The following is a 24,042-nucleotide window of genomic DNA, read 5'->3' on the forward strand; positions in this document are numbered from 1 at the left end:
AAAAAAGGAAAAAAAAATGTGAGGTTAGAGTTTAAACATCTGTTCTCTATTTATTGACAATCTGATAATGTAACTCCTGAGCCTCTAAGCAGTACCTGGGATACGGCCAGGGTTCAGGTAACTCCAGCTCAGGCCCCCAGATCTGCCCTTGAAGTCTACCTGGGAGCCTTTATCCAAACCCTCAGCAATGCCTGGAAGGACTAGAGCCAGAGGCCCCCGGAAAGTGGTGCTTCACTGTGGATTCTGCTCCTCACCTTGGCTAGTCAGGTGACTCAGCAGGGAAAGCCACTCCCCTGCAAGTCTGATGCCCTGAGTTTGCTCCCTGGGTCCCACAAGATGGAAGACAGGTTCTCATGGCTTGTCTTCTGACCTCCACATGTCTGGTGGCTCGTGGTCACCCGCCCCCATGTAAATAAACAAACAAACAAATACAAAATATCAATTCTTTGTTCTTTCTGGGCCATGACTCATTCCTATACCAAAAACTGAAGGACCTTCGGCCTTTTCTGAGGATCAAGGGTCTGGGCCTGGCCGGGGATTCTCTGCCAATGCCTGAAGGAAAGGGAGTGATAAGGAAATTCTGGTCTTAGGTCATAGCAGGGCCTTGAGGGATTAGGTCATATGTCTTTTTTCTTCCACTTATGCGATTCCTAAACCACTTCAGTGACCATCATTCCAGGCCAGGATCACTGAGGACTGTGAAACCCAGCATGGAGTCACTGGGGATTGGGATACTCATGGGATTCAAAGCAAAGGACTGCCTTTCCCCAGGAAGATCTGCCCAAGATCTGCCCAGTGCCGGGTGCCATGAGGAATGGAGCAAGCTGACATCGAATACCTCCTGATTTTATCTGTCACCAGATGAAAGGAGACCTGCCTGGTAAGTGCCTGGAAGGAGAGTGGGCAGGAATACCTGGCTCTGGATGCAGAAGCAAGTTTGCCATCCATGCACTCAGGAGGCTGAGCCTGGAGGAGTGCCAAGGTGAGCGTTCAGAGCCAGCTTGGGCTATAAGTGAGTTCCAGGCCAGCTGGCAGTTATCCAGTGAGACCCTAAAAAGGCGGGGGGGGGGGGGGAAGGAAGGAAGAGGGGAGAGGAGGGGAGGGGAGGGGAGGGGAGGGGAGGGGAGGGGAGGAGAAGAGGAGGAGAGGAGAGGAGAGGAGAGGAGAGGAGGGGAGGGGAGGGGAGGGGAGGGGAAAGAGAAGAGAAGAGAAGAGAAGAGAAGAGAAGAGAAGAGAAGAGAAGAGAAGAGAAGAGAGAAAAAAAGAAAAGGGTGGGGGCTGGAGAGATGGCTCAGTGGTTAAGAGCACTGACTGCTCTTCCGAAGGTCCTGAGTTCAAATTCCAGCACCCACATGGTGGCTCACAACCATCTGTAATGAGATCTGACTCCCTCTTCTGGAGTGTCAGAAGACAGCTACAGTGTACTACATATAATAAATAAATAAATCTTAAAAAAAAAAAAAAGAAAGAAAGAAAAAACGAAAAGGGCCAGAGAGATGGCTTAGCGGTTAAGAGCACTGACTGCTCTTCCGAAGGTCCTGAGTTCAATTCCCAGCAACCACATGGTGGCTCACAACCATCTGTAATGGGATCTGATGCCCTCTTCTGGTGTGTCTGAAGACAGCTACAGTGTACTCAAGTACATAAAATAAATATATAATTCTTTTTAAAAAAGGAATTAAAATTTGTAACAATCAAAACACACCAAAGAACAAGGATACTGGTGGTCATCAGGGGATGAACGTCTGGGAGAGAGAGGAGAGAGATGTGTGTAGAAAGAAAAACAACAGCTTTACTGCTAACTGCTCCCAATGTCACCCACTCCCTTTTCCTGATGCCCTGGTAAGGCCTAGTGTCAGCTCTTGGAGGAGCCTGGGAAGAAATCTATTTCCTTCACTCAGAGGAAATGGACCATAGGCTCCCTCAGCTTGCTTTGTCTGCCATCCTCAAAGCCACATCCCTATCTGAGCTAAAGTCTGGATCAGCCAGGGTGGGGAGGAGGCCAGGATTGTCAGGGGTTGGGGGGAGAGAGTGACAGGAAGAGAGACAGTGTCCCCTGGATAGCAAGGACTTGTGGGTAGCACTCAACCACCGTATAGATCAGAGATCTGGGAAGAGAGTTTGTGGAGAGTTGAGACCCAGTTCAGTAATCAAACAGAACAAGGCAGGCATAGTGAGAGAAGCTTGTGAGCCAGAACTCAGGAGGCAGAGGCAGGAGGATCACTGGGAGTTGGAAGCTAGCTTGGCCTACATAGTGAGAGAGACACTGTCTTCAAACAGACACCACAATCAGACAACTTTGGCAACACATTTTGCTCGAGTTCAGTCCTCACCAGGGCTGGAGGCAGCCAAGCACCGGGTGCTCTGGCTCCAAGGGCTGGAGAGTGGGACCAGCAGAGTCTCAGGTGGCTTGTGGTTTTTTAGATTTATTTTATTTATGGCTGTGTAAGAGCATATTTGTACAAGGTATTCATGGAGGGCAGGCAAGGGCGTTGGTTCCCCTAGACCAGCGGTTCTCCCGCTTCCTGATGCTGCAATCTTTAATACAGTTCTTCATGTAATGGTGTCTCCCAACCGTAAAGTTGTTTGTGTAATTCTGCTACGGTTATGAATCATAACGTAAATAATCTGTGTTTTCCGATGGTCTTTTTGGGGTTGCGGTACACAGGTTGAGAATGGCTGTCCTAGGGCTGGAGTTGACATGGTTGGAAGTGCTGGGATCTAAACTCTAGTCCTCTGAAAGAGTAGCAAGTGCTCTTAACCTCTGAATCATCTCTCCAACCTGTGACTCTTCCTCTGGACAGTTCAGTAGTCATGGCAACTCTCCTGACCCCGTGACTCTTCCCTAAGATGACAAGATCTGCCTGGATTTTGGAATGAGCTTCAACTGTTTTCCACTTTGATATCAGTTCTGTCTTCCCAGGTCGTGAGTCAGCATGGCCTGGAGGTCATATATGACCAGTCAGGGGGCCATGCTAGTGTGACGCCTGCTGTGACAGCCAGTCTCCTTTCTATGGAAGTGTCCGTCAAAATCTCAAAAGTGAAGTCTCCTCTCTGGCTTTACGTTTGACATCTTGCCGGTCGCTTGAAGTATGAGTGCAGACAGGATCTGAAATAGCAGGGAGGTGCCTCAGTGAGGCCTGTGACCTCTGACCCATGCTATTTTCAGGGAGAGAAGCAACTGTGAGGAGGTTCAGCCAGAGAGAAAGGAGATGGACAGTCAGTAAGGACCGTAAGGAAGGCAACAGGGAAGGCTGGGAAGATGGCTCCGATGGTAACAGAAGCTGTGCTCGCTGGGCAAGCGTGAAGACCACAGTTCAGATCTCTGGTACACATTGCATAGGTTCCTTACTTCTAGGCACAAGAGGAGCCCCCATATCCACCCTCACCCCTTTTGAGACAAGATCTTACTCTGTAGAACAGACTGGCTTGTGTCTGTGATCCTCCTGCCTCAGCCTCCCAAGTGCTGAGATTAAAAGCAGAATAATACTTAACTGATACTAGATCCAGCCTCATATCCCAGGGTAGTAGGTGCCCTTCCACATCCTAGCTCCTGATTTTTTTTTTTTTCACTTGTTTGTTTCTTTGAGACGGAGACTCATGTAGCATAGGTTGACCTCAACTCAATCTGTAGCCAGGGACAGATAACCTTGAACCCTTGCTTCCACTATCCAAATTCTGGAATCACAGATGTGTTGACCATTGTTCCTTATTTATTTGAGACAGGGTCTCTGTGATGGTTTGAATAATAAATGGCCCTCATAGGCATGTATTTGAACGTTTAGGCCCCAATTTGTGATGGTTTGTGGGGAGGTACGGAGGTGTGTGGTCTTGCTGGATGAAGAAATGCGCCTGGGGGTGGGCTTTGAGAGCCTAGAGCCTGGCCCCACTTCCAGCTCTCTCTCAGGTTCCTATTTAAGGTCCAGGGTTCTCTCTCAGCAGCCTTCTCCCCCAGCCAGGTTTTCCTGCTGCTTGTGGCCGGCCATGCCTTCCAGCGATAATGGGCTCTTATCCTCCTGGAACTGTGAGGCACAATAAACTCCATCTTCCCCAAAGTTGCCTTCGGTCATGGTGTTTTACCACAGCAACAGAAAAGTAACTAGCAGTCTCACCGTGTAGCCTGGAACTCTCACAGACCCACCTGCCTCTTCTGGTATTGAACGCTTGGGTCACCAAGTGTTCCGGTATTGAACAGTTTGGTTAATACTTCTCTATTTTTAGGCAGCAAGTCTCTTCCTCCCTCTGCCGCTCAACCTTCCGAGCTCTATGCTCATCCGGGTCTCACATCACTGAGGGCAGTAGCCACACCCATCGCAGCCTCTCTGGCCTTGCCCACCTCCTGTTTCTACCCACTGTGTTCCCACCTCCAGGCCCTGCACCTCCGGGTGCTCTCAGAGCGGTCTTCCATTCCCTATCTGGCCAGGACCAGGTTGAAGAATACTCCGGAAAGCCAGGGACATACTCTCCTTCTCACAAGATCACACATTCAGCGAGTGTTTATAGAGTATGTGATAGGCTCTGTTCTGAGGTCTGGGTACACAGAGAACTGACTGCAGACTCCTGACTTGGGGAAGCCCCACCATCTAGTGGAATGGGTACGTGGGCGCAGAGCATCGTGAATAAACAGGCAGGATAACTGAAGCGCTACAAAGACCGTTCTGCACCAGTGGCGTCCCTTGGAGGGAGCACAGGGCCAGAGCTGGCCTAGCTGAAGAGGTGACACCTGAACTTTAATCCGGAACTAGCCTCAGTACGTTTGTAGATTTGTTCAGGAAGGAGACTGGTTCGCAGGCTTGAAAATGGGGCAGGGCAGGGCAGGGCTGTGGCCTGAACTCTGTGGTCAGCGGTGTTGGCAACACGCCCCGTGAGCGGTTAGAGCCCTGGCCAGCACAATCAGCTCCCCCAGGCTCCCAGGACCGAAGGCTCAGGATTTGAGAGCCCATCATGGGGGCGACATCTTGCTCTCTTCACGGGGACAAAACAGGCCCAGAAGCCACAAGCTATCTCCCGAAGCCACACAGAGGTGCCACAGTAGCCAGTCTCTCGCCGAGCCTCTTCCGTGCAGCGCCGTCAGCCACTCAGCGCGCACTCCCGTCTTCACAAGCGGAAGTGGGCGGGGACACTGGGAGTCCCCGCCCCCCTATCCGCCCACCTCCGCGCTCCTGACTGGCTCCGCAGGGCGTCCCCGCCTCCGAGGTGTTGCGACCGGGGCGGGTAGTTGGGGGAGCGGCCGGCTGAGTAGCGGGTGTAGAACCGTGCGGCCACTGTCTCTTCTTCGCCACCATGGGGGCCCAGCTGAGCACGGTAGGCAGCATGGGTCTGGGGTCCCCAGGCTTGCACCGTGGGGACACCGTACGATCCGGGGCGCCCAGCACCGGTTCACGAGCCCCGCGCCCCACCCGGCCCCTTGCAGACCGTGACTAACGCCCTGGCTAGTGGCCGCGCCACTCTGGCCGGGCCCCAGGCCAAGTTAGGGGCCCGAGCGTGGGGTGGACATTGAGGACCCTGTTGGGTGTGCGCGAATGTGAATAGGGAATGAGTGACGTGCGCGCCCGCCTGAGTGGGCGTGACTTGTGAGTGTGAGAAAGTTGGAAGTGCCTGCACCCGTGGGGGATGTGAAAGGTGTGAGGGTTTTTGTAAATGGGAACGTGAAGTGTGAACCGTAGGTGCACCGGTGTGTGCGTGGAGGAACCGACAGCGGCGTGTGTGAGAGATGAGAGTTGTGAGTGTGAAGACACGCAGGCCTGAATAGTGGACACGTGTGAGCTGGCAGGAAGAGTACTGTGGGGTGCGTGTGTGTATGGGAGAAGTGTGTAGGGTGTCCCTACAGGGGTTGGGTGCATCTTCTTGCTATAAACAAGGCAATAGTTGGCCAGGATCTTTCCAGCTGTCACCCAGAAAAGCCCTGGCCATTCTTGTTACTCACAGAGCTGCACTGTCACTGACGAAGTGTCACTTAGACTTGGCCATCAGCCCAGGGCACTGAGGATGCTGGGACCGTCTAACATCTATAAATCTGCTCTCTCACTGTTACTCTGGATCGACCAAGGCCCCTTCCACAATCCTAGAGCTCACTCTCCTCATTTCCTTTTTTTTTTTTTTTTTTTTTTCTTTTGTTTTGTTTTGTTTTGTTTTTTTGAGACACGGTTTCTCAACGTAGCCCTGGAATGCTCTCTGTAGACCAGGCTGCCCTCAAACTCACAGAGATCCACCTGCCTCTGCCTCTCCAGTGCCAGATTAAAGGTGTGGGCCACCACCGCCCAGCTCTTCCCTGATTTCTTAAGAGCATCCGTGTGAACTGTGCCCAGTCCCAGTTACACAAACATACCCTTGAGGTGCCCAGCTCTTTGGGTATGACAAGATTAGGCCAGCCCCTGTCTTGGAGGGTGCCCTCCCTCCTCTCTGCAAGATTCAGGGCTCCTGGTGAAGACAGTCTCCTTGCCATGGCATTTGCTCTTGCGAGAGTGACCAGTCCAGTATAGACCATCTAAGGAGCAGCCTGGCCCAAGGCAAGAAAAAAAAAAACCAACCCAGAGTGACAACACCCCATAATGACATTCTGACCAGTTTTCCCAAAGACTGCCCATAATCCCTTATCTTCCCCCTGCTTCCCAGGTTCTCCTTACCTTTTGGACCATGTTGGTGGTACCTCAGCACCTGGCTTTTCCATCAATTCATGTTAAGTCAACAGTAGTTCCTTCCAGGCAGCAGAGCTCTGTTTAATTATCAGAAGGCCCCACCATGGCCTCATCTGTCCAAGGATTGCTTGGTATTGTCTCTGACTTAAGGGGCTGACTGGGGTCTTACACCTCAGTGCCCACGGTATACGTTAGGCCTGGAGGCCTGTGTGCTCTGTGTGTGGCTGCTGGGTATTGGGTGTACCAGATGTCTTATCTGGGCCATGCAGGCCCTGTGGGAGGCCTCTTGCATATATTGGGGGCCCCAACCCAGAGGATGGCACTTGAGTTTGCTGTCCACCAGGAGAACATTGCAGGCTCGGCCCGCTGCTCTGGACTGCCTCTCTGCCTGTTTGTGAGTTCCAGAAAGCCCTTGGCAGACCCGTTCCCTTTGTGGAGTATATATAAGGCCTTTCCAATAGCTTCGGGTAACTCTGGCCTGGTTGGTGGCTTAGACTCCACAGAGGGTGGCTCAGTTATTCACCTGTTTCTCCTCCTAAGTTCCCTTCCCCCATTGTCTGGAGCCCAGCCCAGAGCTCCCCCTGTTTCAGGACTTCCTCCATATCCTCCCACTTCCTCCCACTTAGGACAAGATTGGGAGGGCTGTGGTCACTTGATCCTGGCAGGACAGCAGGAGAGTGGGTGGTGGGCAGGTAAGCGAGTCTATGACTGGCGCTTGTCTAAGCCCCGGGTCAGGGAGCTGGCACTTGGAGGGAGGCGGGGACTGAACTCTCTATCCACCTTCCCTATCCAGCCTGGGCAGAGTGGATTCCAGGGTTTTAGAGGGGGAAATGACAGAGTGAGAAGCCCAGGCAGGGTGTCCCATGGGTGAGGAACAGGCTATGCATCCCTTAGCTGCAGTGAGTGAGCTCAGGGCTCCCTCCTGGGACCTTGGGACCCAGTTTCTCTACCTCTTTTTGCTGTCAGAGCAAGGAGAAGAAGGGGGCAGGTTCCTTGATACATTGGAATGTGGCCCGCAGGGTCAAGGTATGGGAAGCAGCTGCTCTCAAGGACTTAAAACTGGTTGGGGTAAGGGTGTGTGTGTGTGTGTGTGTGTGTGTGTGTGTGTGTATTTACACAGCTGAGGAGGAGCTGGGGCAGGGATGCAGGGACTTGGCCTCAGCCATCTGCCTCCTGTTTACTTGACCCTGTTGCTGGGACTAGGGAGGTGCCATGGAAAGATGGGGATGTTTACCCCATGCCAGTGAGGACAGAATACATCCAGTCCCCTGGTGAGTAAGTCTAGTTGGGCCTCTAACTTTTGGAGACCCAAGCTTTGCCCTGCTGATCCTGGCCTTGGTGCAGCTCCCCTGAGACTGGGTCTGTCCCCCCTCTAGTTTGAGCTCCTTGGACATAGGGTTTAGGCCTGGGCCACACACACACACCTACTTTGGACACAGGAGCTCCTGCTAAGGTTGTTGACTGACTGAATGACAGTTAGGATGGCTTGTCACAGCTGTCATTCCTTTCTAGATAGGAATTTTTATTTAGAAAAGGTTTGTCTCTCCCCTCACGGTGTCCAGACATGTCCCTGGGCTCAGGCTTGTCCCCAAAGCCTCTGTTTTCTTACCTGCATTGGGAGTGACAACAGCACCTCCCAGATGCAGCCTGAGGGTTGAGGTTAGGCCACGAGCCAGTTCTTGGCTCATTAAGCCTGTCCCTTCTGAACATGCTCCTGTGCCAGGGACAGGTGGCATGACACCCTCTGCAGCCTGTGCTGTGCCTCAGGAAAATAGGATGGGCTGAACCCTTCCCTCATTGGGGAGCAGTCTTGGCTTTTGTCCTGTTTTTGGAAACTTGCACACAACGTAAGAAGTCAGAGGGTCGTGAGGGATCAGAAGAGAAAGATGTTGTTGTCCTTGTGGCAAGTCCACAAATATTTACAGAGTACCTTCTGCACCAAATGCTGGCATAGTGGTGACTGGGCAACCCTAAGTTACCCAGAGATGCCGGGCACTGGTGGCACATGCCTTTGATCTCAGTCCTTGGGAGGCAGAGGCAGGCAGATTTCTGAGTTCAAGGCCAGCCTGGTCTACAGAGTGAGTTCCAGGACAGCCAGGGAACACACAGAGAAACCCTGTCTTGACCCCCCCCCAAAAGTTACCCAGAGATAGGAGAGGGGGCCTACTCTGAGTCCAGGGCTGGTATGGGGACCTTAGCTGATGTTCAAGCTGCAGGCTCAGGGGACTCCAGCTAGTGAGCCTGACAGTGTACTCAAACAGTCCTGCTGGAAGCAATAAACCAGAGCTCACCGAGCATGGGCCCACTTGGTTGGAGTCATTGATGCCCATTCCTAGGTCTCCCAACGGTGGTGGTTTCTGGATGTGGTTTTGCTCCCTGCCATGGAATTTTCTGTAGCAAAAAAATCGCCAGAATGGCCATCAGGCCCAGAAAGCTTACAGAGAGTCCCAGGCTGTGAAAGTCGCCAAGGACCTGGTTAGCTAGGCATGGCTCCGCAGGGGAGAGTTAACATTTGGGTTGGGTTCTGAAGGATTCACAGACATCTGCTGGCTAGATGCGTCTGCTGGCTAGATGCATCTCGAGGCAGGGCGTGGCGGGCAGAAAGAAAAGCGTGCAAAGGCCAAAGCAGGGTAAGCTGTTGTGGAGGGAGCAGGGAGAGGAGTCTGTGTTGGAGCCACACATTGGGTGCGTTGAAGGATGGTGGGTGGGTTCCTTGTGTGTGTTGGAGGTGGTAGAACAGCTCATTGGTTTGGGATGCTGGACTCGGGAATATGCCTTCCAAGGGGGAATAGTATCTGGCTACAGACTCTGATGGGGACACAGTGGGACCTGTCCCCAGAAGTGGCTCAGAAACAGCAAGATGGGACTGAGGAGTCCTAAATTCAAATCGCAGTCACATTCGTGTTTGGTTTTTGTCACCTTGGCCAGCCACTTGTTTACCCTGAGATGGCACATGAGAAACTGGTGGTATGAATGTGGTCCTGGGACTGTGGTATGACTTGGGACAGGGCAATTATCTCAAGCCTGTTTCCCCTCTGTGGCTTGGGGTAGACGCTACACTCTCAGTCAAGAGCTGAAATGGGGTGGTCCCAGGGATGTAAGGCCCTGTCCTTGGAGCGGTACCAGCTCAGGGATTATGACTGGTGTTTGCCCTGTGCATGGCCGTTGGAAGCCCCATCACTTCTGGCTCCAGAGCCCTAGGGAACCCTTTCTGAGTTCTGGGCTGGGCCTCCAACTTGGGTGTCTTTGAGCTTATACTCCCTGGTGTCAGCTTGGTCTGTCCGTGAGCCTCAGAACAGTGCTAACAAGGTGCTGGGTACAGTGGTGTGCATTGAATGGGCATTGTCCTGATGGAAGTATCATGGACCCAGGAAGTGACTCTTTTTAAACTCATAGGTTACATACCAGGGGCCTATGTGGTGAGGCCTTGGCTGGGAGAGAGGCAGTTTGTTCTGGGCCCAACAAAGGGCCCTTGGCTGCTGGGGCTGCTTGAACCTGCAGGGCCGGTTTGGGGCTGAGGAGTGTGTCTGGATGGTTGATGGTCCCCTCCACTTCTCCGGTTGCACACCCCTCTGGGGACCGTGGGGGCGGGGCTCCCAGCTTAGCCTACTGCTCCCTGGGAAGAGTTCCTCATGATGAGCCTCACATTCCTTTTTGCAGATGGGACAAGAGGCTCAGACAGAGTACCCTCGGAAGCTACTGGAAGGTGGGGAGTCCTGGCAGGGCTTTGAGAGAGGGGGACAGTGGGGCCGGGCCAAGCAGTCGGCTCAGTGAGTGAGAGCACGTCTTCACTCTTGTCTCCTGACAGAAGTAACCAGAAAGGAAAGATCATTGCTTGTGATGTCAGTCTGTCATGGCAGAGGAAGGAGGAGCCTGTTGCTGAGGCTGTTCACATCCCTGCTAACCAGGGAGCAGTGAAAGGGCAGGGGCCAGATCCAGTGACTCACTTCTTTCAGCTCAGCACAGCTTCCCAAAGCAGTTGCCCAGGGCTACTCAGCCAGTGAGGAGCAGTGCCCAGCCAGTGCTGAAGGCCGCCCGGCACCCAGGGAGAGACTCAGGCTCATTATGGGAAGTGACTCAACTTATCCAACCTCACTGGCTTGTTGCCATGGCTCTGGGTAGAAACAGGGAGGAAAAAGTATGGAAGCCCTAAGAACTGGTGCATACACGCTGGGGCCCTGTGCCCAGGGCAGTGGCCCAGAGGAAGCTGGCGCATTAGACTCTTGGAGCTCTGGGGTCAGTGAAGGGCTCCTAGGTAGATTCTGAGCAGGGCTGAGAACTAGAACTTGGGCCTGGGATTTGACTCCATCCATAGAGTCCTTGCTTGGCGTGCATGGCACACACGCCTGTAATGTCCACACTTCAGAGCAGGAGGATCAGAAGTTTAAGGTTTGTCCAAACTCTCCTCATGGTGCTGGGCACAGAGGACTGAATGGGGTGACACATGTCGTGAATCTGGTTTTGGTAGTTTCTCCTAGTGGGCTGCTCAGTGGAGTTCTCTGGTCAAGGCTGGAGGGGAAAGGTCACAGGAGGAAAGGCCCAGGGATGCTGGTGAAGTGGTACCCATAAGGAAGGGGCAGGACCACCCCGTGCTGACCCTGGGCTCCGTTCTGTCGTTACAGTTGAGCCACGTGGTGCTCTCGCCCTTCTGGTTCGTCTACAGTCTCCTCATGAAGTTGTTTCAGCGCTCCACACCGGCCATCACCCTCGAGAACCCTGACATCAAGTACCCTCTGCGGCTCATCGACAAAGAGGTGAGTGCCCTGCTCCACCCCTAGCATCCCCATGGCTCCCAGGTACCTCTGCTGCCCCTCCATGCCCCTCCTCCCCCCATGTTGCAACCTACCCACGTTGCAGATGGAGAGAGCAAGGCCATAGAGAAGTGACAGGGATTCAGACCCTGCTCTCTGTGGTGGGAACTCTCCCTGGGGACATAGAAACAGATACGGCTCCCTCAGATACGGCACAATGACAGGCCAAAGTACCATTCCACCAAAAGCCACACTGGGGACCCAGTGGTTTTATTGAGCTTACTTAGAAAGCATGGACAACTATGGGTGACCCCAAAGCTGCCATGCCACCCAAAAGCCTCACCCTGACATGGAGGATGGACTTCCCCACATGGCATAGGTTGGCGTGCCCCCTCAGTTAACCCTCTCTTGTTTGTACACTGTAGTACCTTCAGAGATACCCCCACTCCCCGAGGTCAGGTCAATTAGGGCAGAATCACATACTGTCTGGGAGGTACAGGAGGGAGTGGCTAGAACCTCAGGTGACCCTCCCCAGACCTTCTATGAGAGAAAGCAACTACAGGCCCAGTCTGGGGGGTAGGGCGTGTCTTTCAAGTAGTCACAGCTGCTTGATGAAAATGATATGGTATACCAGAGTGTAACATAATACCCTATGACAATCTCCCACAGTGCTCTCTGTTCCCTGGGATATCAGAATGGGAGAGGCCCTTTGGGACTTTGGGGTAACATACCCCCTACTTAGCCTAAGGAGCAGAGTAAGAGGCTGTGCACCCTGCCACTTGGAGATAAGAGTTTATCCCTTCCCCTGCCAACTGTGGTAGACACAGCCATGCCTTTGTTAGCCTGGATGTCTGCCTCTGTTTGCCTCTGTCAAGTATGTCTGCACCAGGCCAGTTCTGGCCAGAACCGGGGCTAAATGTCTTCCATCCGTCTTCCCTCAGGCTCAGCTGCCCTCCCTCCCTTTCCTCGGGGCCCTCCCTGCTCTATTCCTGGCTTCCCCTCATTGCTTCCAGAGGGGTGTGGCAGGAAAAGGGAGTCAGGGAGCAGAGAGTCAGAGCCCAGAGGAGTGGAGGAGCCTTGGCTTCAGGCCCCAGGCCCCAGGTCTCCATCCACTCTGCATGTGTGGCCATGGATTATCCTTCTCATTGGGAGCTGATGAGACTCATGTGTGTGTCTGTGATGTTCTCAGAGCCATAGAGGAGACAGAGTGGGAAATTCAAAATAAAACAATAAGCCCTCTCCTAAGGAGAGCCCTATAGCTTCTCAGTAAACCTTACACATATGTAGACATACGTGTGGTTTTTTCTTACCAAAATGGAGTTCTCGTGTTTTTGTTTTTTGTGTTTTTTTGAGGTTTTTTTTTTTTTTTGTCTCTTCTCTTCTTCTCTTCTCTTCTCTTCTCTTCTCTTCTCTTCTCTTCTCTTCTCTTCTCTTCTCTTCTCTTCTCTTCTCTTCTCTTTCTCCCTGGCTGTTGTGGAACTCACTCTTGTAGACCAGGCTGGCCTTGAACTCAGAGATTCTCAGTGCTGGGATTAGGGGCTCGAGCCACCAGCATGTTTTTAAATCTTATTGTTTGTCAGGTTTCTGGCTTGTGTTATGGAGGATGGGACCTAGGGCCTTGAGCAAGAGGCTCAGGCCACGCCCCTCATGGTCATCACCAGGTTTTGTTTTTAATTTTTCTATTTTCTCCCTTCTCTGTACTGCCACTTCATTCTTAAAGTGGCATGACTTGTGTGTCGCTGTAAAGGTTCTGCTTGTGCGGTGGAGAATTCCCTTCCCCACCCGTGTGTGTGTGTGTGTGTGTGTGTGTGTGTGTGCGCGTGTGTGTGGCCCAGCCCTGCAGTGTGTTGTTTTGGAAATTTGAAGCCAGCTTCCGGTTTACTTACACAATGCAGATGGATTTTCATGAACCCAAAGTGCCCTTGTTTTGGTTGGTTGGTTTTTTGTTTTGTTTTTGTGATTGTACAGTGTCTTTTTTTTTTTTTTTTAAGACAAGGTTTCTCTGTATAGCCTTGGCTGTCCTGGAACTCACTTTGTAGACCAGACTGGCCTCGAACTCAGAAATCCACCTGCCTCTGCCTCCCGAGTGCTGGGATTAAAGGCATGTGCCACCATGCCCGGCTGTCCAGTGTCTTTTAAAAGGACCTGGGGCCACACACTGGAGGACCCTCCTGTCCCCATTGAATGAGCACTTGGCATTTCTGGAGTTCAATCCCCCCACCCCGCCACCCCACCTGGTGCTGCCCCTCCCAGTCAGCAGTAGGACTTGCTTTGTGGCCCTGCCAAGCTGCTTTGCAAGAGGTTGTCTTAGTAGTTAGTTATCACTACTTCCTCCGACCCCCTTCCCCCCCCGAAGGGTGGTGTCTGTCCTTGGCTCTTTGGCCCAGTCAATAGAGCTGGACTCTGTTCCTAGTTGGATGAGGCTGTATTTGGCCCAGTCCAAAGGTTCTGGGAGGCAGGGTGGCCACAGTTTGCCCTGTGTAGTACCCAGTTGGGCTTCTGCAAACGTTTCCTCTGCTCAAATGTGCAGGGATGGGGTTTTCCCTACCAGACGGCCTCCTTGTGCTAACTTCCTCAGACTGGGCTAAGGTGGGGAAGCGTGCCTTGCGTCCCCGGCTGTCAGTGCTGTGTCCGTCAGTGGACACCGGCTCCCATGAGTATGGCCCTCCAGCTGCTGTCTCTTCCCACAGCCAGGCTGGGTGTCAGAAGTAGGGTCCAGCATCAGCTCTGACACACTCAACAAAGACTTCTCTACCCTCCTATGGCGGTCTCGGGACTCTTTCTCAGACTCTTAAGTAGCCCCTGGCCATCCTTGAAGGGTTGTAGCCACCACAATCCAGCTTTGGCTTTACCCTGGTGCCCAGGCTATGGAGGGTGGTGGCATGGCCTTGGGCTCTTGACTGTGGCCAACCCCAGGACCTCCCAGGCAGTGGAAGTTGCTATGGTCCCTGGCCCTACACAGCCACAGCCACTCATTTCTTGTGGGTTTTCAGCTGCATGACTTCTAGAATTTTCTCCTGCCAGGCTTGGCAGTTGCAGCTCTGCCTCAGCTCTGCTCCTTTTCTAGTCCTATCATGAGTCACTCCTGTCACCCTAGACTCCAGTTACAGCAGAGGGTCAATATGGATTTTCTGTGTTAACTGGTATTCTCCTTTTGGGACCTTGTGTTCACTTTGACCACCCTGCTACGTGACCCTCTCTGGGCCAACAAGAGCAGAGGCCCACTGATCATGCACCTGACCTCCCTCCCCCACCCCATTTGTGTGTGCTGGTGACATCAATGTCACTATGAGGTGGGGGGCTCTGTGGTCCAGCAGCTCTGCCTCTCTGCAGGTCATCAGTCCCGACACTCGGCGCTTCCGATTTGCCCTCCCTTCGCCCCAGCATATCCTGGGCCTTCCTATCGGTGAGTCTGCCCAGCCCCTCTCCTCTCTAGTGTCAAGAGTGGGAGGAGGAGGGCAGTACCTGGCCTTGCAGCATGGGCCTGTGTCCTGGACAGTGGTACTGGCATGGGTGTAGATACTCATGCCGAGGTGCACTGGGAGTCCCTCATGATATAGAAGGGAACAGTGGGAGCCAAGGCTAGACCAGAGTTTGAAGGTGAGCCAGGTGTAGACCCTGGGAAGATAAGCTCCCAGGGGGATAGTGTCTGACCTCAAGTGACCATTCCCTGTCTTACAGGCCAACACATCTACCTCTCAACTAGGATCGACGGCAACTTGGTCATTCGGCCCTACACCCCTGTGTCGAGTGATGATGACAAGGGCTTTGTGGACTTGGTGGTCAAGGTGGGGTCTCCGTGGCGTGGCTACAGGGGGTAGGGTTGGGAGGGGTGTGTATGTGAGAACCTGCTTCCTACTCGCGTGACAGAGAAAGGGAGACCTGGAGCCGAGTGGGTGTGGATGTGGGTGTGATGAGGGAGGGGAAAAGTCTTCCAGGAGGGCTTGAGAACTGAGGGTCAGATGTGCAGAGCAGGGCCTTGTGGGGATGGGGATGGGGCGGAGACATCTACAGGGCCACACAGGGCCTTGTATGCCCCAGTCAGCCCGGGACAAAGGAAATGGTCAGGAGCCGAGCATCTGTTCCAGTTAGAATTACTGCTCAGAGACAGAAGAGTACAAAGAGGTGGGGAGTGTGGGGGTGGGAAGCCACAGATGCTAGGGTTCTGAGCAGAGTCTCCATTATCTCCTGCTGGCCCTGGATAAAGAGATGAAGACCTGCCCTGGAACCTGTGCCGGCCTTCTGCCCACCTCTCCCCTTCCCTATCCCTCAGACTCTTGCTTGTCTCCGAGGTCTAGGCCCTTAGGGAAATGGCCCAGCCCTGACTGGGGACACTGCTGCTCCTCTGTCCCCATGTTCTTAGGCCATGTCCCTGTAGGCCTCCCCTCTCCCAAGACAGTGATCCCACAGGGGCCCGGAAGGAAGACAGAAGTTTGTGTGACTGCTGCAGCCTGCACCAGGAGGGCAGGGCTGAGCTGAGGCCCCCTGTGCAGGCAGATGTGGATGCAGAATCTCGGCCTCTCGGAGGCACTGCCACAACCATCTAGTAGCCCTGTGTGGCAGGTGGAAGCTTTGCTTTTTTGAGGTGTGGGATGGAAGGCTTAAGTTTGGGTGAATGGGATCTTAGGGGAGGTGCTGGCTTCCTGTGAGGCTGGGTGGGGACTGAGACGCCTCCGCCTGGCTTGCAGGTTTACTTCAAGGACACCCATCCCAAGTTTCCAGCTGGAGGAAAAATGTCTCAGTACCTGGAAAACATGAAGATTGGAGACACCATTGAATTCCGGGGTCCCAATGGGCTACTGGTCTACCAGGGCAAAGGTAACTGGAGCAGGCATCCCTGGGGACTGGGCAAGACTCTGGGAACTGGAAAGCTGGGGGTGCTGTGTCCAGGGTGGGGGCTAGGGGCAACAGTGGTGTTCTCCCCTACATTGGTTGTTGGCTGTTTAGAAAGTGGCCAGTGCACGGGCTGTCCCTGGCTGTGCTTGGGGACCAGGGTCATCTGCAGATCACCTTGCTTTGCTTACTCAGTGCCCCCAAACAAGCCAGCCAACGCCTAAGTGGGAACCCTCCAGTCTGCCCACCTGCGCTACCTCTTTTCCGTAAGAGGACTTATTCGAGCAGGTTCCTCTCTTCACTCCAGCCGGCTAGGGCTGTGCCAGGCTTTCCCTGCCCAGGACCCCACAGGGCTCAGCTGCCCCTTCCTCCATTTCCCAGGGAAGTTCGCCATCCGTGCAGACAAGAAGTCCAACCCTGTTGTCAGGACGGTGAAGTCTGTGGGCATGATTGCAGGAGGGACAGGTATGGGTTGGAACCCTGACGGAGCCGTGGTGGGTGTGTGTGGGAGCGGGAGGGGGCCTATGGTAGGAGGGAGGTCTGAGGCCAGGCCTGGGTATCCCACATGTCTCCGGCAAGCACTCACTCAGGGTATGTGGGTCTTCTTCTACAGGCATCACCCCAATGCTGCAGGTGATCCGAGCCGTCATGAAGGACCCAAACGACCATACTGTGTGCTATCTGCTCTTTGCCAACCAGGTCGGTGGACAGTCCCCAGAATGTGCAGGCTTGGGGCTTGGCCAGGCCCTGGGCAAGAGTCTGAATGGCTCCGCAGAGATGCCAAGGATGTGTGGAATGAGAGGCAGTGCAGATATCCTGGCAGCATTGGGTGTGGGTGGCTGCTGCAGAGAGAGCACCGGGCCACTCCTCCCTCCACACTTGGTGCTCCACACTTGGGGCAGCTTTCACCTCCCGCAGATTGGGGACTTTGGTACACTGGCCAGGGCAGAGGCGGAAGTGAGGTGCCCAGGACTCAAGCCCTCACAGTGCCCTGGACATGGCTGAAGCCTGGCTTTTGTGAGCTGCTGTGAGGCCTAGGCTGAGTGGCTTGGCCCTTCACCTCTGCACTTCTCACAGGGAGAATAGGCTGGGGAAGCAAGGCTGTCTCGAGAGCCTTCCCCAGTCCCATGTGTTAGGTTCGAATATGCAGTAATGGGATGCCTGTGATGTCTGAGGAGACCAAGCCAAGTCCCACGTGTCCTGCAGTATAGAGGCCAAACCCTGGTACTTTGTGCTTCTCAGATATGATTCAGGTCTTGTCCCCAGGGTCTGTCTGGCAGAGAGAGAGAGAGAGGCAGAGACAGAGAGAGAGAGAGACAGAGACAGAAAGAGAGAGAGAAGCTTTGTGTAAAAATATAAGATTTATTTATTTTATGTCTGTGAGTACACTGCAGCTGTCTTCAGACACACCAGAAGAGGGCATCAGATCCCATTACAGATGGTTGTCAACCATCATGTAATTGCTGGGAATTGAACTCAGGACCTCTGGAAGAGCAGTCAGTGCTCTTAACCTCTGAGCCATCTCTCCAGTCCTGAGGGAGGAGCTTAAGCTGGCAGTAAACTTACTATAGTGGAGGCTGGTCCTGAACTCAAGATTGTCCTGCCTCAGCCTCTGAATGCTGGGCTCATAGGCCTGTGTCACCATGCCGGCTCACAGGTCTGTTTATAGGAGCCTGCTGGCCGGTGGCTTTAAGGAGCTCTGTAGGCACGGTGGCTGGAGAGAGCCACTGTGTCACTAGGATTCCAGTGAGCGTCAGCATCTGATTCTAAGCTGCTGAGTATAGCCCACAGGGGGGTGATGACTCACCTTGGGGTCTGTCCCTGGTGAGGTCCCCAAGGGCAGTCCCTGAGTCAGCTGTCTTGACTGGGTGGCCTGTCTCCTGCAGTCCGAGAAAGATATCCTGTTGCGGCCTGAGCTGGAGGAACTGAGGAACGAACATTCCGCTCGCTTCAAGCTCTGGTACACAGTGGACAAAGCCCCTGATGGTGAGCATGGGGAACCCCTGGTGGAGTAGGAGGCAGCCCTCAGCCCTGAGCCTTCATCAGGCCCATTCAGTTCTCGTGGCCTGCTCATGGCTGTGGAGGAATCAAACCTCAGAGGGGAAGTGCCCACAGCCCACAGCTAGGGAGCAGCAGAGCCAGGGTGGGGACCCCAGACCTTGCTTCCTGGTCTCCCACACTGCCCCAGGCTGGCAGAGAAGTCCTCTTATCTCCTTGGGCCTGGCTCACTTTGGGACAGTGCTGAGGGTTGGGTGGCTGCTTCTGTGTGGTTGGTAACCTATACCAGCCTTTGTATGTGTGTTTCCTGGTCACTCCAGGGGAGGGGCTGGGCTGTTCTGGTTGCCCTGACTCTGCCATGCACCTGCATAAGCTGTGGGCTGAGTTCACAGTGCTGTGGAGGAGCTGTGCTAGAAGGAGGGAGTGAGACCCTGGGAGAGTGCTCTTCCTTTTCCTGCTTTGTGTAAAAATCAGGGGATAGAGAGGTCACCCGAGTGTTGGGGCTCAGTCGATGGAAGGCTCACTCTGCCTGAAGGCAGCCCCGGTCTGACCTACAGCACAGGCACACGGGACATGGTGGCGTATACTCGAAGTCTCAGCGGTGAGGGAAAGTGGGAGCAGGAGAATCAGAAGTTAAGGTCATTCATTCTCAACCACATAGCAAGTTCAAGGCCAGCCTGGGCTGCACGAGACCCTGTCCTCTTAAAGCAACAAACCCCAACACTGTAAAGAAAACAGCCCCCATGCCTTCCTTCCCTGCATACTCGGAGACTGTTTCTAGTCACCCCAGGTAGAGAAGGCAAAGATAGACTGTTTCTAGTAGCCCCAGGCAGAGAGGGCAATGATAGACTGTTTCTAGTAACCCCACATAGAGAGGCCAAAAGATAGACTGTTTGTATTTATCTTGGGTAAAGAGCGGAAAGATCAACTCTTTGCATCTACCTTGGGTAGAGAGGCAATGATTCCATCCAAGTCCATTTGGTGCCCAAGGAGTTTAGTGAGGTTTCGGAGGAGCGTGCCTGAGGGGGCGTCTCTTACTGGGACCTGGTGACTCAAAAGTAGCCGCATCGGCAAGAAGCCACCCTGCATGGGCCCACTCATGACTGTGCACCTTGCAGGCAGCTCCACTGAAGAGTCTACTCTCCCCACACACTTCACTGCTCTGTAACCCCAGGGAGGCCCTGGCAAGTCCCAGATTTCTGGAGCTTTCTGAGCCCTGCCCCACCCCCACCCCCCAAGAAGGAGTTTCAGTGGGAAGGAGCAGCTATTCAACATGGCCAAGCCAAGTGTGTGTGAGTCAGCAGGACACTGGGTGTGGTGTCTGAAGGGCTGCTTTTCATCTAGGAAAGAAAGGAGTGGGAGGTGGGCTTGCCAGGGAGCAGCTATCTGGAGAATGACTGCCCTCCTGCAGGGTCAGGGCCAGTGCTGCCCCTTTGTGGTGGTCTGTGAAAATGCAGACTGGGCTGTCCCAGGGCTGGTTTCCCAGGGCTAGGACAAGACCTGGGTAGTCGCCTGGCCCCACTCGAAGCAGCAACAGGCCCTTAAGATCCAGACACAAGGCCCACACATACGCCGAATGCTAGGTCTCCCAGGGTCACTTTTGGGACCTGAATAACGAAACACCATACAAAAAGGCCCTGTGAGCCTGGCCTGTGTACTTGTGTGCACTGTCAGAATGCTTATCCCTAGGCTGTGGCTGCACCACGCCTTGCTCCAGAGCAATCCTAGGAAGCTTGCAGTGACTCATGAGCTGAGTCAGGGGGGTGCAAATGCAATTTAGGAATGGAAGAAAAACAAGGGCTGGCCTAAAGTGGAGTCAGGCTCACACAAAACCATGGCTGTGATGCCTGTCCAATACATGTGGGCCTTGTGTGTCACTCTGACATTCCTGGCAGTCAGTGTACAAAGGGAAATATGTCCCGTTACTTAGCTCATGGTATCTATGACCTGGAGGACATTATTGATCACACACAGTGGATTCTTCCAGTCCTGGGGTCTCTTGGGACTGTATTAGTTCCTCCTGTACCCAGGAACCCACAGAGGACACATCAGATAGGCAGCACCTCCCCGTCAGCCAACACCTTTTCAAGAAATTGTTAAAGTTATTACTGTGTGTGTGTGTTAGGGACTGCATTCCACAGCACATGTGTAGGGGGTAGAGGACAAGTTTGTGCAGTCGAATTTGGGTCAGTAGACTTGGCTTATGACAGCAAGTGCCTTTACCCACTGAGCTGTCTCCTTGGCCTTGTGCCTTTTTTTTTTTTTAAAGATTTATTTATTTATTTATTTATTTATTTATTTATTTATTTATATGAGTATATGGAGCTGTCTTCAGACACACCAGAAGAGTGTATCAGATCCCATTACAGATGGTTGTGAGCCACCATGTGGTTGCTGGGAATTGAACTCAGGACCTCTGGAGGAGCAGTCAGTGCTCTTAACCACTGAGCCATCTCTACAGCCCCCCACCCCCCGTGCCTTTTTTTACCTTGAGCTTCTGTGTTGTTTCTGTTGGTGTTTAGGGCTTCAAGGATGCTCTGGGTTTCAAAGGGCAGACACAAGGCAGAGATGACCCTGAATGAGGGGGACTGGAAGGATTGAGGGCCTGTGCCAGGCCTGGAGGAGCCCTAGGCCTAGGGAGCAGCCTCAGTGGCAGGTATCAGTGGCCCAGTGGCCCTCTGCTCTGCTCCTGCCTCTTCCTGTTTACCTCTGAACCCAAGCTAGAGCAGGGGCTCACTGGGCACAGCTCAGGGGCTGGCCTGGAACCAGGTGCTCTCAGCTGGACTGGGAGGTGGCAGGATTGTTTCTCTGGGTAGCCAGAACCAGTGAGCCAGTCCTTAAAAGTCAACATTGGACCTGAGCCCTCCCTAGCCTCTGTGGGCGCCTTTTCCACGACACAGTGCCTGTTATGAGGAACAGGAAATGCTGTGCTCCCAGGCTCAAGCGGGAGAGAGGGGGTGGCTGGACCTGGACGGGGCAGCTGTTGCCTCGGCCCACGCCTAGAGTTTGAGTCTGTGACTGGGATCAGATCCTGGACTGTCCTTGCATGCGGCTACTTCCAGAGGAGGGACCTACAGCTGTCCTTGAACTCACTTCCCCTGTCTCTCTCAAGTGCTGGGATTACACTCATGAGCCTGTAATCTTGCCTGGCTTGCTCATTGCTTACCGAGTAACAGTTTCACTTCTGAGTGACAATTTCACACCAGGGACCAGGATGCAGCTGTGACTGTGAGCAAGACCTATTGGCTGACTGTGTGGTGGCAGAAGAATCAGGCAGTGAGCTGTAGCTGGGGCTCAAGGTGTAGCAAATGTCACTCTGACCAGCCTGGGCTGGGTACCTCCTTAGGGAGACTAGCTGGTATGAGCTTGAACAGTTCTGGGTCCGCTGAACCTTGGTTTCTATACAGTGAAATCCGAATGCCACACAGTGGGCCGGGGGGACACTTGTTCAGCATTCATGGGCTGAGTTCCATTCCTAGCACTGCAACACCAAATAATCCTATGGTAGTTGTGGGGGTGGGGGAGGGGGCTACGGGGCAGGTTTTCAAACTGTAAGGTGGGCGAGGGGAGCCACGAAGGCCTTGTGTTCCAGTTGTAGGCTGTCAGGAGGTAGTGGGTTTAGGGACCACAGCAGGATAGGTTTACTGAAAGGGAAGTAGAGCATCTGGGAGAGGGCAGGACAGACAGGAGGACTGTGGGTCAGGTGGGCAGCAGGTCAAGTGGTCAGGGGTCAGATGGGCAGGGGGACAGGGGTCAGGTGGGCACAGGGTCAGGTGGGCACCAGGTCTCACTTTGACTTATCTGGTTTCTTGTTCTACAGCCTGGGACTATAGCCAGGGCTTCGTGAATGAGGAGATGATCAGGGACCACCTTCCAACTCCTGGGGAGGAGCCGCTGATACTGATGTGTGGACCCCCACCGATGATCCAGTTTGCCTGCTTGCCAAACCTGGAGCGTGTGGGCCACCCCAAGGAGCGATGCTTCACCTTCTGATGGCTGGACACTGGCCACGCCTGTGCCTGCTGCTCACGCACTCACCACAACCACCTGTCCACCCCTTCCTTCCCCACCACTGTCGCTTACCCTGACATATGCCCACATCCATGCTGGGGCCTGGGTTCAGCCTGGCCTGCCCAGCCCTGGTCATCCAGCTGTACTGGCCCCTGGGGGGCCCCTTTGGGAGCAGGCCTGTGTATCAGGTGGCTTCTGTTGACCACTCTCTGAATAGGCTTCTGTCTGGTACTAACTGGCCATTACCAGAGACGTCCCGTGACCACCCCCTTATACACACGCACACACACACATACAGAGAAAGAGAGAGAGAGAGAGAGAGAGAGAGAGAGAGAGAGAGGAAGGGAGAGGGAGGAAGGGAGAGCAAGAGCGCGGGCTGTCAGTACCATGTCTACCCATTGCCATGAACTGTGGTCTATAGAAAGGAAGTGAAAGGTAAATAGACATCTACGGTCCTAGGAACCATGCCTGCCCCCTAACCACCTACCTGCCTTAGGCCATAGCCTGGCCTGTGCCCCTAAACACTACATTAGACAGTGACACCCAGAGGTTTTCTTAGGAGTACGTCTGGCAGAGACAGGCCAGCCCCCACTTGCTGGCCAGGGGTCCCTTGGGGCAGCACGTGGACCCTTCCAAAACCACACACACTGCCCCTGACTCCATGCAGTCTTGAGTGCCCTAAGTTGTCAGCCCAACAGAGTTTGGTAGACCTTGGGGGGGTCCCTGGCTTATCTCTCCATCCCAAACCTCCTTCCTGTCTGGTCCCCAGCCTGGGGGGGTTCTGAGCAGTGCCTCTTGTCTTGGAGACAGACCTGGTGCCTGGCGCTGCCTTCAGCAGGCAGCAGGCCGCAGGCCGCCTCCTGCACACTGGCTTTTTAGTCATTTATGGGCAAAAAGAGTTAAAGTAAAAAAAAAGGATTTGCAAATCCTGACCCTTCCAGCGTTTCTCTGGTGATCACGGTGTGTGTGTGTGTGTGTGTGCATGTGTGTGGGGTGTGGGATGGGCATGTATTTTGTTTCAGATATGCATTTGCATTGCCCGTTCAGAGTTTGGGCAGTGGAGAAAGTAGTGGGAGCTCAGCCTCATCCTGTCTGTCACCGTCCTGGTTCTCACATCCTTGGGACAGCCCTGTGGAAGGTGGAGCAGGGAGGCTGGTTCGGGCTCTTCCCAGGTCACTCGCCAGTGCTTCCCTGGGATGCCTCTGCTGTCGCCCTCCCTTCCCTCACCCTCAGCTCTGGATTTTGCTGGGAAAGATGCTAAACTGATTACATTTGTAAGATGGTCACTTAAAGACAGATCAGGTGGAAGTGCGGGCTGTCCTTAAGACGGCTGCAGGAAAGCCACCCATCTAAGGGTTTCTACTGCTTCTACAAAACACCATGACCAAAAAAAAGCAAGTTGGGGAGAAAAGGGTTTGTTTAGCTTACACTTTCCATAACAATGTTCACTGTTCATTATTGAAGGAAGTCAGGACAGGAACTCAAACAGGGCAGAATCCTGGAGGCAGGAGCTGCTGCACAGGCCATGAATGGGTGTTGCTTGCTGGCTTCCATGGCTTGCTCAGTCAGTCTGCCTTCTTATAGAACCCAGGACCACCAGCCCAGCGATGGCACCACCCACAATGGCCTGGGCCCTATGCAATTGGTCACTAATTGAGAAAATGCCTTCAGCTGGATCTCACAGCATCAGCGTTTCCTCAGCTGAGGCTCCTTCCTCTCTGATGACTCTTAGCTTGTGCTGAGGTGACACAGAACCAGCCAGCATGCCACCTCTGCTGAGATGGTTGGGCTGTGAAGACCTGGTCCTGCTG

General features: G+C 53.7%; 1 protein-coding gene across 2 annotated transcripts; it reads left to right on the top strand.

Annotated features, from left to right (window-relative positions):
- The first annotated feature begins 5,135 nt into the window (after window positions 1–5,135).
- Window positions 5,136–23,157, top strand: Cyb5r3 (cytochrome b5 reductase 3). Of its 2 annotated transcripts, none has more exons than XM_021183273.3 (9): window positions 5,136–5,304; window positions 11,261–11,392; window positions 14,723–14,795; window positions 15,071–15,177; window positions 16,078–16,207; window positions 16,604–16,687; window positions 16,836–16,921; window positions 18,109–18,208; window positions 22,041–23,157. In XM_021183273.3, the coding sequence occupies exons 1-9, from the start codon at window positions 5,284–5,286 to the stop codon at window positions 22,211–22,213; spliced, it is 906 nt and encodes a 301-aa protein (XP_021038932.1). In that variant the 5' UTR covers window positions 5,136–5,283; the 3' UTR covers window positions 22,214–23,157. The 2 variants fall into 2 exon arrangements, with proteins under 2 accessions (XP_021038932.1, XP_021038934.1); XM_021183275.3 differs by lacking the exon at window positions 5,136–5,304 and adding an exon at window positions 7,283–7,330.
- The last annotated feature ends 885 nt before the right edge of the window (window positions 23,158–24,042 follow it).

The sequence above is a fragment of the Mus caroli genome, unplaced genomic scaffold (genome assembly GCF_978045245.1).
Source record: "Mus caroli unplaced genomic scaffold, Mus_caroli_1 scaffold_16, whole genome shotgun sequence".
In the NCBI taxonomy this organism is placed as follows: Eukaryota; Metazoa; Chordata; class Mammalia; order Rodentia; family Muridae; genus Mus; species Mus caroli.

Bases quoted from the DNA above. Each gene is read 5' to 3' on its own strand.
- Cyb5r3 (XM_021183273.3), top strand. From the start codon at position 5,284: ATGGGGGCCCAGCTGAGCACG. The intron at 16,208-16,603 runs GTAACTGGAGCA...TCCATTTCCCAG, and splicing joins ACTGGTCTACCAGGGCAAAG to GGAAGTTCGCCATCCGTGCA. The intron at 16,688-16,835 runs GTATGGGTTGGA...CTTCTTCTACAG, and splicing joins CATGATTGCAGGAGGGACAG to GCATCACCCCAATGCTGCAG.